The sequence below is a fragment of the Macaca mulatta genome, chromosome 4 (genome assembly GCF_049350105.2).
Source record: "Macaca mulatta isolate MMU2019108-1 chromosome 4, T2T-MMU8v2.0, whole genome shotgun sequence".
In the NCBI taxonomy this organism is placed as follows: Eukaryota; Metazoa; Chordata; class Mammalia; order Primates; family Cercopithecidae; genus Macaca; species Macaca mulatta.
The window spans coordinates 156,465,933-156,482,349 of record NC_133409.1 but is presented as its reverse complement, the minus strand read 5'-3'; the positions used below and the strand labels follow the sequence as shown (position 1 = coordinate 156,482,349).

At 43.1% G+C, this 16,417-nt stretch overlaps 1 protein-coding gene and 1 non-coding gene across 2 annotated transcripts; both read left to right on the top strand.

Annotated features, from left to right (window-relative positions):
• Positions 1-9,363: 9,363 nt before the first annotated feature.
• On the top strand, positions 9,364-9,452 carry TRNAY-GUA (transfer RNA tyrosine (anticodon GUA)). Its single transcript is given in 2 exon segments — positions 9,364-9,400; positions 9,417-9,452. It is a non-coding gene; the product is annotated as a tRNA-Tyr (tRNA).
• A 1,670-nt stretch (positions 9,453-11,122) lies between these two features.
• On the top strand, positions 11,123-13,296 carry ABT1 (activator of basal transcription 1). The gene is made up of 3 exons (XM_001092231.5): positions 11,123-11,370; positions 12,054-12,250; positions 12,404-13,296. Exons 1-3 carry the CDS (start codon positions 11,130-11,132, stop codon positions 12,782-12,784), a joined length of 819 nt encoding a protein of 272 aa, XP_001092231.4. The 5' UTR covers positions 11,123-11,129; the 3' UTR covers positions 12,785-13,296.
• Positions 13,297-16,417: the final 3,121 nt, after the last annotated feature.

Sequence of the window (16,417 nt, the reverse complement as noted above, 5' to 3'; positions counted from 1 at the left end):
CTGATGAGTCAAATGGTAGTTCTAAGTTATTCGGGAAATTTCCATACTGCTTTGCCCAGTAGCTGAATTAATTTACATTCCCACTAACAGTGGGAATGTAAGCATTCCCTTTTCTCTGCCACCTTGCCATACATCCATTATTTTTGATGTTTTAATAACAGCCATTCTGACTGATGTGAAATGGTATCTCATTGAGGTTTGATTTGTGTTTCTCTAATTAGTGATGTTGAACATTTTTCATATATTTGTTGGCTGCATGTATGTCTTCTTTTGAAAAGTGTCTGTTGATGTGTCTTGCCCATTTTTTATTGGAGTTATTTGTTTTTTGCTCATGGAATTATTTAAGCTCCTTATGAATCCTTAGCATTAGAGCTATGTCGGATGCATAATTTGTGAATATTTTCTTCATTCTGTAGAATGTCTATTTACTCTGTTGACAGTTTTTTTGTTTGCTTGTTTTGTTTTGTTTGTTTTGACACAAGAGTCTCACTCTGTAGCCCAGGCTGGAGTGCAGTGGTGTGATCTCAGCACATCACAATTTTGGCCTTCCATATTCAAGTGATTCTCATGCCTCTGCCTCCTGAGTAGCTGGGACTACAGGTGTGTGCCACCATGCCTGGCCGATTTTTGTATTTTTAGTAGAGATGGGATTTCACCATATTGGCCAGGCTGGTTTCCAACTCCTAGCCTCAAGTAATCCACACGCTTCCACTTCCCAAAGTGTTAGGATTACAGATATGAGTGAGTGAACCAGGCCCCTTGATAGTTTCTTTTGCTGGGCAGAAGTTCAATTACATTCCCCTTAACAATTTTGGTTTTTGTTGCAAATGCTTTTGGAGACTTAGTCATAAATTACTTGCCAAGGCTGATGTCCAGAATGGTATTTCATAGGTTTTCTTCTAGAATTTTTATAGTTTGAGGTCTTACATTTAAATCTTGAGTTAATTTTTGTATATGGTGGAAGGTATGGGTCCAGTTTCAATCTTCTGCACATGGTTAGCCAGTTATTCCAGCACCATTTATTGAACACAGTCCATTCTCCATTGCTTGTTATTTTGTCAGCTTTGTCAAAGATCAGATGGTTATAGTTGTGGGACTTTATGTCTGGGTTCTCTATCCTGTTCCATAGGTTTATGTGTCTGTTTTTGTACCAGTACGATGCTGTTTTGGTTACCTGTAGCTTTGCAGTATAGTTTGAAGATGAGTAGTGTGATTCCTCTGGCTTTGTTCTTTTTGCTTAGTTTGCTTTGGCTATTTGGACTCTTTTTTATTTCATATGATTTTATTTTATTTATTTATTTGGAGATGGAGTCTCACTCTGTCACCCAGGCTGGAGTGCAGTGGCATGATCTTGGCTCACTGAAACCTCCGCTTCCCGGGTTCAAACGATTCTTGTGCCTCAGCCTCAGGAGTAGCTGGGATTACAGCTGTGAGCCACCACACCTGGAATATTTTTAGTAGATACGGGGTTTCACCCTGTTGGCCAGGCTGGTCTTGAACTCCTAACCTCTAGTGATCACTCGCCTCAGCCTCCCACAGGGCTGGGATTATAGGCGTGGGCCACCACACCTGGCCCTGTATTACAAATTTTAAAAGATTTTTAAAATTACATTTTTATTCTTAGAATCTATTTCCTCAGTCTCCCTAGTAGCTGGGATTACAGGCATGAACCACCACACCCAGCTGTTTTTTGTGTTTTTAGTAGAGATAGGGTTTCTCCATGTTGGTCAGGCTGGTCTCAAACTCCTGACCTCAGATGATTCGCCCACCTTGGCCTCCCAAAGTGCTGGAATTACAGGCGTGAGCCACCATGCCTGGCTTGGATGCTTTTTATTTCTTTCTCTCGCCTTATTGCTCTGGCTAGGACTTCGAGAACTTTTTTCTTTATTCTGAGGGCAATAGATAGGCTTTACAGCTGTTTATCAAATATAGTTACCCTCTTAGATTTGTTTTTTATAAAGCATCTAGTAGCACCATGAGAGTGGGGAATACTGTTGGAAAGAGGAAGGAAAAGGAGTTTGGGGGAAAGGGAGAGAGGTTATCTAAAAGGTTACATGAGAGATAGTGAAGGGTGATACTGATGTACTATGCTGGCAGCAGAAATGGAAACATTCATTTATAAACATTCTGGGTTTCTAAAAAGTGATTGTTACCACTCTCTTGCATAGTGGAAGATGCTTGTCTGAGTCCAGAGACTATTGTAGCCTCCCGAATAGAGGCTGTCAAGGAAGCAAAGGTCTGTCAAAAAGGGAGGTTCAGGATCAAGTGTGAATAGTGGATCTCTATTTGTATGCCAAGCTAATGGACAATTTACTTTGATTAAACAAGTTAGTAGAGGTACTGATTTTACAGATACTCTTACATAATCGTATTTGTCCTCCTGGGCACTAGATCCCATTCCATTCTCAAGGATGACACTCCAGCTGTTGTCCTGATTCTCATTCCTACATCATCTCCCCTACCCCTCACTTCCTGATATTTTATGTTCACGGCTGGCTTTATGCATATACAACCTGTGCAGCTGCACATGACTTTGTGTTCAGAAAGACCAGCTCTTGGTTTAATACTCCGTTGTTGCCATCTTGAGATTCATGATAATATAATCATTGAATTTGTGTTTTGAATGTGATGTCCAATAGGACAACGGAGCATTCACATGAACCGAGGAGACAGGTCAGGTGGCAGCCTCAATTCCTTGCCACCCTTTTCATATACAGCATTGGCAGTGCCCCATGAGCACAAAATTTGGGGGAACCATGATGCTAAGACTCAAAGCACATATAAACATGTTACCTCTGTGACTAAAAGAAGTGGAGGTGCTGACAGCCCCCAGAGGCCACAGTTTATGTTCAAACCAAAACTTGCTTAAGGGTGCAGAAAGAAGGCAATGGCAGGGTCTAAGGAACAGCCCATCATATCCTTGTTTATTCATGTTATGTCCCTGCATAAGCTAATCACTTACACTGAAAATATTGACATAGGAGGAAATGGAAAGACAGGGCAACCCATAGTTCTTTTTCCTTTTAATCTTTCCTTATCAGTAAACCAAAGACAGTATTGGTAGAATATGTGTGAATTAATTAATGAGTTAGTTTTAGGCAGTGTTTCCACTGTTGGGGTAAGAACAAAATACATAGGCTTGTGTTGAGCTATTAAATATAAATTGTAGAATGTCAGTGATTCCAAATATGAATTAAATATCCTTGTATTTACATTTAAAATTGGCATTGAACAACAAAGATTAACAGTAAAATTAATAATGTAAAAGTTAAGCTTTTACTTAGTTAGAATGATATTAAATAGCAAATAAAAGCACCATGATAAATCAAGAGAGAGACTGTGGAAAAAAGGAAAATGTTTTTATTTTAGTATATTTAATGAGACTCTCTTCCTGATGTTTTGTTTTGTTTTGTTTTGAGAGGGAGGGATGTGGGGGCAAGGAGGTCTCAATATGTTGCTCAGGCTGGACTTGAACTCCTGGGCTCCAGCGATCCTGCCTTAGCCTCTTGAGTAGCTGGGACTACAGGCACACACCACAGTGTCTGACATTTTCCAGAGTTTTTTTTTTTTTTTTTTTAGACAGAGTCTCGCTGTCTCACCCAGGATGAAGTGTAGTGGTGCCATCTTGGCTCACTGCAACCTCTGCCTCCTGGGTTCAGGCGATTCTCCTGCCTCAGCCTCCAGAGGAGCTGGGATTACAGGCACCTGCCACCACACCTGGCTATTTTTTTTTTTTTTTTTTTTGTATTTTTAGTAGATACTGGGTTTCATCATATTGGACAGGCTGGTCTTGAACTCCTGACCTCTGGTGATCTGCCTGCCTCAGCGTCCCAAAGTGTTGGAATTACACTGCGACTGGCCGAAATTAACTGATGTTGAAATTAACTTTTCTTGACTCTTTAGCCACACCTGGCTAAATTTATTTTGTATTTTTAGTGGACACTGGGTTTCACCATGTTGGACAGGCTGGTCTTGAACTCCTGACCTCTGGTGATCTGCCTGCCTCAGCGTCGCAAAGTGTTGGAATTACACTGCAACTGGCCGAAATTAACTGATCTTGAAATTAACGTTTCTTGACTCTATCCGTTGATAGTGAAATAAACTTCTCCCTGATCTTCTCTTTTTTCTTTTTTTTTTTTTTTTTTTTTTGAGACGGAGTCTCGCTTGTCGCCCAGGCTGGAGTGCAGTGGCGCGATATCCGCTCACTGCAAGCCCCATCTCCCGGGTTCACGCCATTCTCCTGCCTCAGCCTCCCGAGGAGCTGGGACTACAGTACAGGCGCCCACCTCCACGCCCGGCTATATTTTTGTATTTTTGGATAGAGACGGGGTTTCACCGTGTTAGCCAGGATGGTCTCGATCTTCTGATATTGTGAGCTACCCGACTTGGCCTCCCCAAGTGCTGGGATTACAGGTGTGAGCCACCGCGCCCGGCCTCCCTGATCTGGAAACAAACCTTTCTTTATTGTTTATCCTCTGGCAGCTACTGCTTCACACATCTTGAAAGAATGGTCCTCGGTCTTTCTTGTCTTTGCACTCAGTCTTTTCTTTTCTCTTTTTTTTTTTTTTTTTTTTTTGAGACAGGGTCTGGCTCTGTTACTCAGGCTGCACTGCAATGGCATAATACCAGCTCACTGCAGCCTCAGCCTCCTCAGCTTAAGCTGTTCTCCCACTTCAACCTCCCAAGTAGCCAGGACTACAGGTGCGTGCCACCACACCTGTGGCTAATTTTTGTAGAGATGGGGTCTCTCCATGTTGCCCAGGCTGGTCTCCAACTCCTGGTCTCAAGCGAACCTCCCGACTTGGCCTCCCAAAGTGCTGGGATTACAGGTTTGAGCCACTGCATCCAGCCTGTCCTCTGTGTTAAACTTACTCCAATTTGTCTCTCATCTCTACATAAATGGCTCTTCAAAGTTCCCATGGACCTCACTGTTGCTAATCTAATGATCAATTCTCTGCCTTCTCTTACATGGTTCATCAGTAGCAGCATTAGATTGGGACGCTCAATTCTTCTTGGTATATTTTCTTCATTTGGCTTCTGGGGTATCACACTCTCGTTGAGTTACTCCTTCCTCATTGATAGCTTCTTCCTAGTCTTCTTGACTGGTTCTTCCTCTTCTCGCTGACTCCTTAATATTGTTTTTCTCCCCAGGCTTTAGTTCTTAGTCCTCTTCTGTTATCTGTTTACACCCAATTCTTTGAGAGTCTCCTCCAGGGTCATGAACTTAAGCCTGTTTCTGTGCAGATAACTCAGATTATTATATCTCCAGCCCAGACAGTTTTGGCAGTTATGCGTAAAGCTACTATAAATATTCACATAGTGTTATGGCAAATATATTTATAATTTCATTTTTAAAAACTGACAGTGTTTTTCAAGGTGGAACAGTTTTTATTGCCACCAGCATTATATGAGAATTTCAGTTATTTCACATCATCATCAGCACTTGGCACTGTTAATTTCTCACCTTTTTTTTTTTTTTTAACTTTAGCCATTCTCTTAGGTGTGTAAAGTATCTCATTGTGGCTTTAATTTGCATCTCCCTAATGAATAGTGATGTTGAATATCTTTTTATGCTTATTGGCCATCAGTACAGCTTCTTTTGTAAAATATCTGTCCAAATCATTTGTCCATTTAAAAAAATGTATTGTCTGGTCTTATTATTGAGTTGCAAGAGTATGTTATATGTTCTGGTTACAAGTCCTTCATTAGGGAAGTGTTTTCCAAGTATCTTTTTCTAATCTGTGACTTGACTTTTTTTTTTTTTTTCTCTTTTGGTAGAGACGGGATTTCGCTGTGTTGCCCAGGCTGATCTTGAACTCCTGGACTCAAGCGATCTGCCGGCCTCAGCCTTCCCAAGGGCTGGGATTACAGGCGTGAGCTACCATGCCTGGCCTGACTGTCTTTTCTTAACAGTATAGTTTAAGGAACAGATTTTTTGTTAAACTGTGATGAAATTCAACTTATATTTTCCTTTATGGTTTATGCTTTTATGTCCCATTTAAAATCTTTTTGCTTAACCTAAAGTCACAAAGAGTTTCTTCTACATTTTCTTCTAGAGGTTTTGTGTTCTAGTCCCTGCATTTAAGTCTTTGATTCATTTTGAATTAATGTTTGTACATTGTGTGATATAAGGGTCTAAGTTCATTTATTTGCATATGGATATTTAGTTTTTGCAGAATCATTTTGCAAAGTTATCTTTTTCTTATAGAATTACCTTGGCACTTCTGTCAAAAATCAATTAATCATAATCATGTAAGTTTATCTCTAGACAGGGTCATGCTCTGTTGCCTAGGCTGGAGTGCAGTTCTTCCATCATAGCTTACTGCAGGTTGGAACTCCTGGGTTCAAGCCATTACAGGCATGACACCAGGCCTAGCCTCCCATGTTGTTTCTTCTTCTTTCTTCCTTCCTTCTTTCTTCTTCTCCTCCTCCTCCTCTTCCTCTTCCTTCTCTTTTCCTCCTTCTCCTCTCCTCCTCCTCCTCCTTCTCCTCCTCTCCGCTCCTCCTCCTTCTCCTTCTTCCTCTTCTTCTTTTTCTATTTTGGCCTTACTGAATCACCATGTTTCATTTATACTTAATTTCTTCCCCTATCTTCTACCCCAGCAGCAACTATGGATATTTTCTGTCCCTATAGTTTTGCACTTGCAAGAATTTCATAGGAATACCATAGTATGTAGCCTTTTGTATCTGGCCTTTTAAATTCAGCATAATGCAGATGAGTTTCATCCCTGTTGTGACATTTACCAATAGTTTGTTCCTTTTTATTCCATAGGAATATTATAGTGGTCTGTAAGCTTCAAGAGAAGTTAAAACCATCTAGGTAGGACTCAATTCACAAGTTGAAAAGGTACTAAAGCAATAGAGAAGGTACAGGGTGAGATTGTAATCAAGTGATGATGATACATCTCCAAGAATTATTTCAGAGAGTTAGATTTATCCATAAACCCATTTTGAACTTGTGTCTGCAAGAGGGAATAGAATGGTCATTCTGACACCAGATTCTGTAAGAAGAGGAAGAAGGAAGTCTTCTCACAAAGTGATACAGATATCTAGTGCGGAAAGGTCCTAATTACTTGTTCTTGTATTCCCAGGAGGCAAATCTTGGGGATTATCAGGGGAAAGAGCATTTCAGGCAAATGAAATTCCAACTTCAACAGCCCTGAGATGAGATTCTCATGCTAGGATTAGTTTATAGGTAAAGAAAATAATTGATGAGATTAGCAATTGGAGTTCTTCCCGATCAAAATCAACTCTATAGTACCATGTCACTGGGAGGTATGAGGCTCTGGGAGCTTGTGAGCATAGCAGTAACTGATGAGAAACATACTGAGCATTTTTTTCAGTATGTTTGCTGCCCTCTGTGAAAATTAGTGAAGCTTTTATTCGAGAAACCATGCGAACTGAGATCCTGGGGTTTGGTGGTGAAATGGCAGGGTTGGTCAACTGCTTTTACATCTGGTGTCCAAGGCTCAGGTAAGTACACTTCATATGGGCAGAGACCATCTCATACAGAGTCTGCTCATTTATCTTCTCTGGCTTCTCGCATTTTCCCCTGCTAGGCTACATTATTGAAAAGGAATTTACCAGACCGTATATTCTTAGTTTCTCATGACAATGAATTGAATAACTGAATTACATATTAGTTATGTTGCTGCAGATATTTCCCATGGGAAACGCTGGAGAGGATCTTTTGGGAAAAAAACCATATTTTTGTCAAGATTACAATTATGGAGAACTTTAATAAGTGATGATCTTTCATAGATAAATTCACCAGAACTCCTTTCCATAAATTTCACAATTTATAATTTCCATATACTTTTAATAATTTTATTAAAAAGTCTCTCCAGACACCTTCCCATTTTTCCCATTGGTGTTCATTTCTGTCTTAGGCACCGGGAAGCTGAATACCATCATAGGCATTTATTAGCTAAGCATGACAGCATACCTGTGTGAAAACTGTCAGAATCAAAATGGAGTCACTATTGTTAAAACACACAAACACACAAACTAACTAAAAACGCTGATTAATAGAGCTGGAAAAGGCCATGCTTGATAACAAAAACTATCACAAAAGACTACAAAAACCATAACCTTGCACAGGCCATCACAATCCTAAACAAAAAATACTTCTATAAGGACATCTGCCCCACAACTGCCTGTCCAACCTCGGACTAGCTTCCTCTCTACGATCCATCTTTGTAGCACATGATAATTACTTCAACACAGTTATATAATCCTTCTCATTTTTTCCCTTAAAAATCTTTGTCGCTGGGCTCGGTGGCTCACGCCTGTAATCCCAGCACTTTAGGAGGCCGAGGCGGGTGGATCATGAGGTCAGGAGTTTGAGACCAGCCTGGCCAACATGGTGAAACCCCGTCTCTACTAAAAATACAAAAATTAGCCGGGTGTGGTGGCGGGCATCTGTAATTCTAGGTACTCGGGAGATTGAGGCAGGAGAATTGCTTGAACCCGGAAGGCGGAGGTTGTAGTGAGCCAAGATCGTTGCACTACAGCCTGGGCGACAGAGCCAGACTCCAACTCAAAAACACCTTTTTCTTCTTTTACCTCCCTGAATATACATAGTTTCCTATGGCACTCGTTTTTTCTTTGCAATGCTCTATTCCCAAATAAACATCATTTTCTTTCAGAGAGCTTCTCTGTGTTATTTAGGTTGACACCTGTAAATAGAATGTTATATTTCTTTTTTAAATTGTGGGGGGAGGGAGAAGTGTTGTGTTTCATTTATTTGTCCCATTACAATTGTGCAATATCATATGAGCCGCTCAATTCCTAAACATAAGTACACACACAACGCACTTCTTGTCTCATGTTTTGTGTCTCGAACACAAATTACAAATTATACAAATTGTGCAATTTTCCTTGCCCTTCAGAAAGGAGAATCTCAATGCTTCCAAAATGAACTGGGCAGTAACTCCGCTTCAAGGTGGTAGGTCCCCCCTTTTCAACCCAGTTGTGTAAGATAAACTTGTCTTTATTATTCACTTCCTAAAGAGAAAGGAGGTGCTAAGCGGACAGGACAGCTGGACAACACGTGCAATAAGGGCAATGGTCCTATCTACTCTATCTAAGGGAGCAGTACACGGAATACTCGTGGGTTTTTTTTTTTTTTTTCTGGTTTTTTTTTTGGACCTATGTGAAATTTTAAATGTTCAAGGGAATTGTTCATACAATTGTATAGTCACTATCCCTACTCAGATGAGAACATTTTAGAACATTTTGGAACATTTCTAATATCCTCGAAACTTTCCTCACGTTTCCCTATATTTTCAAAATGAACAAGAATACAGGATAGTCAAAAGCAATAGGTAAATTCTGAAGTATCCAAATAACATGCAACAACATCCTTCGATAGCTCAGCTGGTAGAGCAGAGGACTGTAGGGGTTTGAATATAGTCATCCTTAGGTCGCTGGTTCGAGTCCGGCTCGGAGGAGTTCCCTTTTAAAAGGGTCTCTCCTGGGCCTGAAATAAAGAAACTTGAAGAACGCAGTGTGCAGCTTGCTATACATGAATTTGTAAGACGCTCAGAGAAGGAAAATAATCCACCTTTAAAATTGCTAACAAGGGTTGCTTCACGGACAGTCGAGTGAGACTCAATTTTCACCAAGTTGAGGAGGGATCATGAGGAATGTGGGGAACGGGATTTTTATATCCCTCCCCTCTTCAAAAAAGGAGCAGTGTACACCTGACAGAAAGTTCTCTTCAATAAAGTTAATGAAACAGGAGTATTTGAATTCGAAGAATCTATTATTAGACTTTTAGACACTCCATGAAAGAGTGTGGGCCCTGTTACTTTAGAAATATACTTGGGGACTGGCAAAAACTGTCATCTCTGATTTTAATAGTGGACACATTTACTCCCTGCTTCCATTCTCTGGGCTACTCTGCGCTCTTGGAGCGAGATGGGAAATTTTGTCAGGCCGCAGCAAGGGCGGATTTATACTGATGGTCCTCAAACTTGCCCCGGGCTGCTTCCAGAAAGCTAATCGGATTATTTGTACTCGGTTCCCAGCAATATCCTTTGCAGTCAGCTTGTCGCTGGCGCGGATCGCAAGAACTGAAACGCCTTAAGGGTGGGGACGGCGCCCCCTGCTGGTCGCGCCCTCGGGCGACGGTAAGAGATTGAGGACTCGAGCCCGCGCGGGGAAAACGGCTATGGGCTTGGCTTAGGGATGGTTCGCAGGTCGCCTGGTAGGAGCAGGACCGCCGGGGCCTTGTCCGTTCTGTGGTTACGTAGGTCATAGAAGGAAAATTGGTTTGTGATCTGATGGGGAATCTGTGAGGACAGACCCAGGGAGGGCAGAACTAAGCGCACCGCCGGGGGGGTCGCCAGAATTGGAGGCGTGTGCGCCTCTGACAAGTATTTGCAACGTAAGTATGCATATGGATAATGTATCAATACACATGTGTAATAGATGCCAAACAAATTATTCAAATAATTGTCACACATTTAAATTTTCAGACATTCACAAAATCAAATGTAAAATATTAAACTGAAAGTTCGCAATTTAAATTTTCAAAAATTAAATCTAATTTCCAAAATTAACCGTTTTCAAAATTAAATTTTAAAATATTCAAAATTCCAAGGTAAATTTCCAGAAATAATTAAAACTTCAAAACTCAAATCTTTTAAATGAAATGTATAAACTTTAAAAGGTGAGTCATTCCTCAGCTGGAATCGCAACCAGGGCCCTCGAATAAAATGCTATTTTGATCGCTAGAACACACAGAAACTTCCCTAAAACTGCTCTACAAAATTCCCTAAAAACCCGGCATCAACCCGCCTTTAGCGGCGTTCTATAGGGTAGGTTGTATCTGGGGATCTGCCTTTTCTGGTTCTGCCTGTCCTGAGTTGGAGATGTAACAGGGAATCTGTGAACCTAAAACAAGCTTCCTATCCCGCTTCCACGCTCTAAATCTGGCTTTCCACCTGACACCCCACTTCCGCCCTCTCCCCTCGGCCTTCCCCTTGACCCGACTGCATCGCCAATCATATCCTTTCATTTGTCATCACCGCCTTGGCCCCGCCCCCTCGTCTCAGGCCGTCGCACACGTTTTGCGTCAGTAGGCAAGGCACTTTACGGCCGTCGTGCCGCTCATGTCAGTCAACATGGAGGCAGAGGAATCGGAGAAGGCCGCAACGGAGCACGAGCCGCTGAAAGGGACAGAACAGACACTAGACGCGGAGGAGGAGCAGGAGGAATCCGAAGCAGCGGCCTGTGGCCGCAATAAGCGGGTAGTGCCAGGTATTGTGTACCTGGGCCATATCCCGCCGCGCTTCCGTCCTCTGCACGTCCGTAACCTTCTCAGCGCCTATGGCGAGGTCGGACGCGTCTTCTTTCAGGCTGAGGGTAAGTATGCAGACCCTGACGGTGAAAGGAGGAGGTTGTCGCTCGCTGGCGGGGTGCAAGCATGGATGTCCTGTTGCTTCGCTGCGCAAGACTGAGGCACGAGTTGTTGGATTTTGGGGGTGGGGAGTGCGGTGCTCGGCTCCTGGCTGGTGAATCAGTCTGTGAGGATGCTGGGGTGGGTGGGCGGAGGGGATATGGGGAGAGTGGGTAGCGCAGTGCGTCTGGTGGTTCTTTAGTTCTCGGATTGTTACTATTCGTGTTTTTATCCCGGCCCTGCTCACCTCTCTTTCCGGATCTGTTTACTGGTTTGTTACATGAGTACAACAGAGTAAAAGCCTCGTTAGCTTTTCTACAAAACTGAACATACCCCTTTAGCATCGCGGCCTAGGTCAAGAAACTGATCAACCGCCCTTCCTCTTTCCACCGTCAATTTTACATTGAGGTTGGGGACTTGCGCGGGTGTTAAATAGCGTTCAAAGCCGGCCAGATTAAGGAGTGGACAATTAAGGAAATAATTGAGTTAGCTAGAGGAAAGGGTGCAATTTACAGTTCCCTCCCTCCTGGGCAAAAACTCTCAGGTGGAACTCCCGCTGGCAGATGTGAAGAACGATGCGGGCAATGGGAAGTGGTTTTGAGTGAGTGCTGCATAGTCCCTGACGGGTCTTTTTGTCTTTGGCGCTCAGATCGGTTCGTGAGACGCAAGAAGAAAGCAGCAGCAGCTGCGGGAGGAAAAAAGCGGTCCTACAGCAAGGACTACACCGAGGGATGGGTGGAGTTCCGTGACAAGCGCATAGCCAAGCGCGTGGCGGCCAGTCTACACAACACGCCTATGGGTGCCCGCAGGCGCAGCCCCTTCCGTTATGATCTTTGGAACCTCAAGGTGAGGAGATAGATCTTTCTGCCACACCTCTCACCCTCCCTTCTCCCCAGCTCTGGCCCAGGTATACCCATGGCTTCTCATTGGTCTTGTCCCCTGTCTCATCTTTCTCCCTAATCTGCACTATCCTGATCTTTTCTTATTTTCTGCCCACAGTACTTGCACCGTTTCACCTGGTCCCACCTCAGTGAGCACCTTGCCTTTGAGCGCCAGGTGCGCAGGCAGCGCCTGAGAGCGGAGGTTGCTCAGGCCAAGCGTGAGACCGACTTCTATCTTCAAAGTGTGGAACGGGGACAACGCTTTCTTGCGGCCGATGGGGACCCTGCTCGCCCAGATGGCTCCTGGACATTTGCGCAACGTCCTACTGAGCAGGAACTGAGGGCCCGGAAAGCAGCACGGCCAGGGGGTCGTGAACGGGCTCGCCTGGCGACTGCCCAGGACAAGGCCCGCTCCAACAAAGGGCTCCTGGCCAGGATCTTTGGAGCCCCACCACCCTCAGAGAGCATGGAGGGACCTTCCCTTGTCAGGGACTCCTGAGGGCCAGGGTGGCCCCTTCCAGCTCCTAGCCCTGCTCTGCTTCCTGTCTACCTCATACTAGAATGATCGTGACTATCCAGGCAAACATTTTACTGTGTTTCTCAGACCAGGTGTCTCTGCTAAGGGCCCAAACGTGCAAGTTTTGAGGGCTTCCACTATCCTCACTCCGAACTCCTGTATATGCCTGGCTGAGTCACCTAGTTCATACTGTCATACTAGCATGATTATGACTATTGCATATGCTTGTTTTGTTTGACTCTTGGCTGCCTACGTCTATAGGGTCCCCTAAAAATCCCACGTTCTGCCCCCAGGAACGGGCCTTTATTTCCAACTAGGGGGATAATGCCTGCAATAATCCCGGCAATCTTTCTCTGTTTAGCAGTCACAGGTGAGGGTGGTATTAGCATCTTTTTTATGTAGAAAAAATTGACAGTTAATGGCGTGGACTGAGTTGGGAAGAAATACATTTCCTAATGTATTTATAGAAAATAAAAATATTTTTTATGCCTTTTTATTTTTGTTGGGGAGGGTCATTGGACAAGTTCCAGCTTTCATCTCCTTGTGTTCACCTTCATCTCCTGATCTTAGAGCCCCCCCGCCCCCGCCACCCACCTTACTGTTTAACCTGGATTTTTTTTTTATTTAATTTCTATTATCTTAGCCCAGTTTATCAATTAGTTATCTTAAGTCAGCATTTTCTAAGCCATTGTTTGAGGAAACAATGACAATAGGTAATAACACATCTTAGTATTAAGAGTTTTACAGGCCACTAGTATAAGATAGGCATCGTGGTAGATGCATATACGGGGTGGAATGGGGGCCACAGCATGTCATAGAGCCCCTCTCAAGGGGGACGTGATTGATGATCACAGTCTTCAGTGGTGAGTCAGTCCTCACCAAGTTTTCCAGGTCATTCCTACAAAATAACTGTAAGAATAATAAAGAAGAAGTTTGAAAGAGTCTGGAGTGCTCCCACAATTGCAAACAATGCTTCCTGGGTGGAGTGTTGAGTTGGAACCATTGTAAAGGTGGGCAAAGCCTAGTAGAGAACCAGTGCGCCTCAGGTGCACTTGTATATAGTGGGGCTGAGGCAAAGGAGCCCTGTAGGCTTCAAAGAATCAGTGTAAGCTACTAAGAGGAACTGAAAACCTAGGTGTCACAATAAACAGTCTACACAGTTTCATGTAGACAAAAATTCTGATCATTTTCCAGGCTGTTTCAGGAAGTGGTAGATGATTATGATTAGTATTTTGCTTGTGCTGTTTGTTTTTGTTTTTTGTCTGTCAATGTGATGATCTGTGTTTTATGGGGTAGAGTGGATTTGTCTACCTTTGGCTGTAAAATATCCTAACCACATGATGATCTTGATAGGTGCACTTTACTGGGTAGAGTAAAAAGGACCACATAGTAAAGCTTGGTATAACATTTCTCACAACCCACATACCTCTTATACTTGGCACAAAAACTACATTTCCACTTAGAAACTTTCATCTTGTTTCTCTTTTTATTTCTTATGGGTTTGTTTCATGTGAATTGTTTCCTCAGGTCATTAATGTCTTCAAGTGAAACAGAAAAATCCAGAATCTGAATTTGACAGGCTGGCATATTTATTCAGAATTCCAAGTGCCCATTGCTACTTCTGCTAGATAAAGAGATACCAATGTGAAGAAGAAACTTTCCTTCCAGTTGCTAACAGCTTAGAAAGTACAGTAGACATACTGGGGTTTTATTTAAGACTTTCTTGAATGAAGAAAGAAATTGCATTCCCAGGGTGGACAGACAGCATTAGATAACAGTATGTTCAAGGGTTGGTATTTCAGGCTTCATCTCCAAAACAGTTCGGTACAAAGAGCTCACACCTGCGGCCAGGCAAGCTGATTAAGTCACAGGTGGAGTGAGGACTGAGAATAAGTGGGTGGAATAAAATATCCTAGGGTCTTTCACCTTGACTTTAAGCCTATTGAGGGTAGGAAAATAATTTTTTTACATCCACAATTTTCTTTCTTTTTAAACAGCACTTTGTTTTTTTTATATGAAGTAACTCATTTAATCCACAACTATATAATAGTTATCCCCCCCCATTAAAACTGAGCTCAGAGATATGACTCAATTTGCCTCTTAATATTTTATCCTTTGTTCCCCACCTTTTCCCCAGCTTTTCCCAGTGTGCATATAGTGAATGCTTATTACATGAAACTCATGAGAAATGCACGTCATAAACTAGAGAATGAAGTGTACCTGCAAATATGAGTGGACTTATTTTATCTAAGACCAAGAGTAGCAAACGGAGTAATAATTCTCAGTCATGATTCTGTGGTTGCAGTGTATACTCTGATTCAACTTAGTTTCACTCCTGTCTGAGAAGCTGGGACTCTGTATTTGATGGCAATGGAGTGGGCTGATTTCTTTCCAAATAAGTTGAGGTGGGACTCCTGGTAGAATAAGAGGGCTTTAATAGGGTATGTCTGGGTGCCTAAAAACTGCCTTTTTTTTTTTTTTTTTTCCAGAAGCAGGGTCTCTCTATGTTGCTCAGGCTGGTCTTGAGCTCCTGGGCTCAAGCGATCCTCCCTCCTCGGCCTCCCAAAGTGCTGGGATTACAGGCATGAGCCACCATGCCCTGCCCTAAAAACGTTCAAAAGTCATACGTAGAGCTACTCTCAAATTACTTTTCTTGTGATTCCTTATAAAACCTTTCTCCCTGAAATTTGTCTTGTTACATCACAGTAGAATTATGAGGGGAAAATCCTTTGGTGGAAGTCTAGGGACACGCTCAGCTCCCCAGGAGGCTTTATATGAATTTTAGCGAATTGCTTAAGATCCAATATTAGATCTGCTGTTCCCCACCCACCCCCCTTTTATTTTTTGAGACAGGGTCTCACTTTGTCACCCAGGTTGGAGTGTAGTGGCACGATCCTGGCTAACTGCAGCCTCCATCTTCTGGCCTCAAGCGATCCTCCCACCTCAGTTTCCTGAGTAGTTGGGACCACAGGCATGCACCATCATGCCCAGCTAATTTTTAAAATATTTTTTCTAGAGATGAGGTCTCACTGTGTTGCCCAGGCTACTCTCGAACTCCTGTTCTCAAGCGATCCACCCACCTTGGCCTCCCAAAGTGCTGAGATTACAGCTACAGCGCTCAGCGCCCATCTTGAAATCACTACCTGACAGAATATTAAAGAAAATGAAAATTGGCTGGGTGTGGTGGCTCACGCCTGTAATCCCAACACTTTGGGAGGCCGAGCCGGGTGGATCACTTGAGGTCAGGAGTTCAAGACCAGCGTGGGCAACATGGTGAAATGCTGTTTCTACTAAAAATACAAAAATTAGCCGAGTGTAATGGTGGGTGCCTGTAATCGCAGCTGCGCGGGAGCCTAAGGCAGGAGAATCGCTGCTTGAACCCAGGAGGCAGAAGTTTCAGTGAGTCGAGATTAAAAATCAATCTTCTGTCACCAGGGCCATTGAAACCACACTTTTTTCGCACCCCTTGTTAACTGGAGACACGAAGGCGGGCTGAGGGGAGAGACCATCAGAAACCTGGCAATGTCTTTTGTAGCTGCGTGGTGTGTGTCCAGCCACCTTCAGCAATTATTGTAGTGGCCAGTCTGTGGCTGACCTGGGCTATCAGGGTTAGCA

What these genes read in the sequence shown, in the direction of transcription:
- ABT1 (XM_001092231.5), top strand. Translation starts at nt 11,130, where the DNA reads ATGGAGGCAGAGGAATCGGAGAAGGCCGCAACGGAGCACGAGCCGCTG. An exon ending in CGTCTTCTTTCAGGCTGAGG is followed by an intron (nt 11,371 to 12,053) that starts GTAAGTATGCAG and finishes TTTGGCGCTCAG; the next exon opens with ATCGGTTCGTGAGACGCAAG. An exon ending in ATGATCTTTGGAACCTCAAG is followed by an intron (nt 12,251 to 12,403) that starts GTGAGGAGATAG and finishes TTCTGCCCACAG; the next exon opens with TACTTGCACCGTTTCACCTG.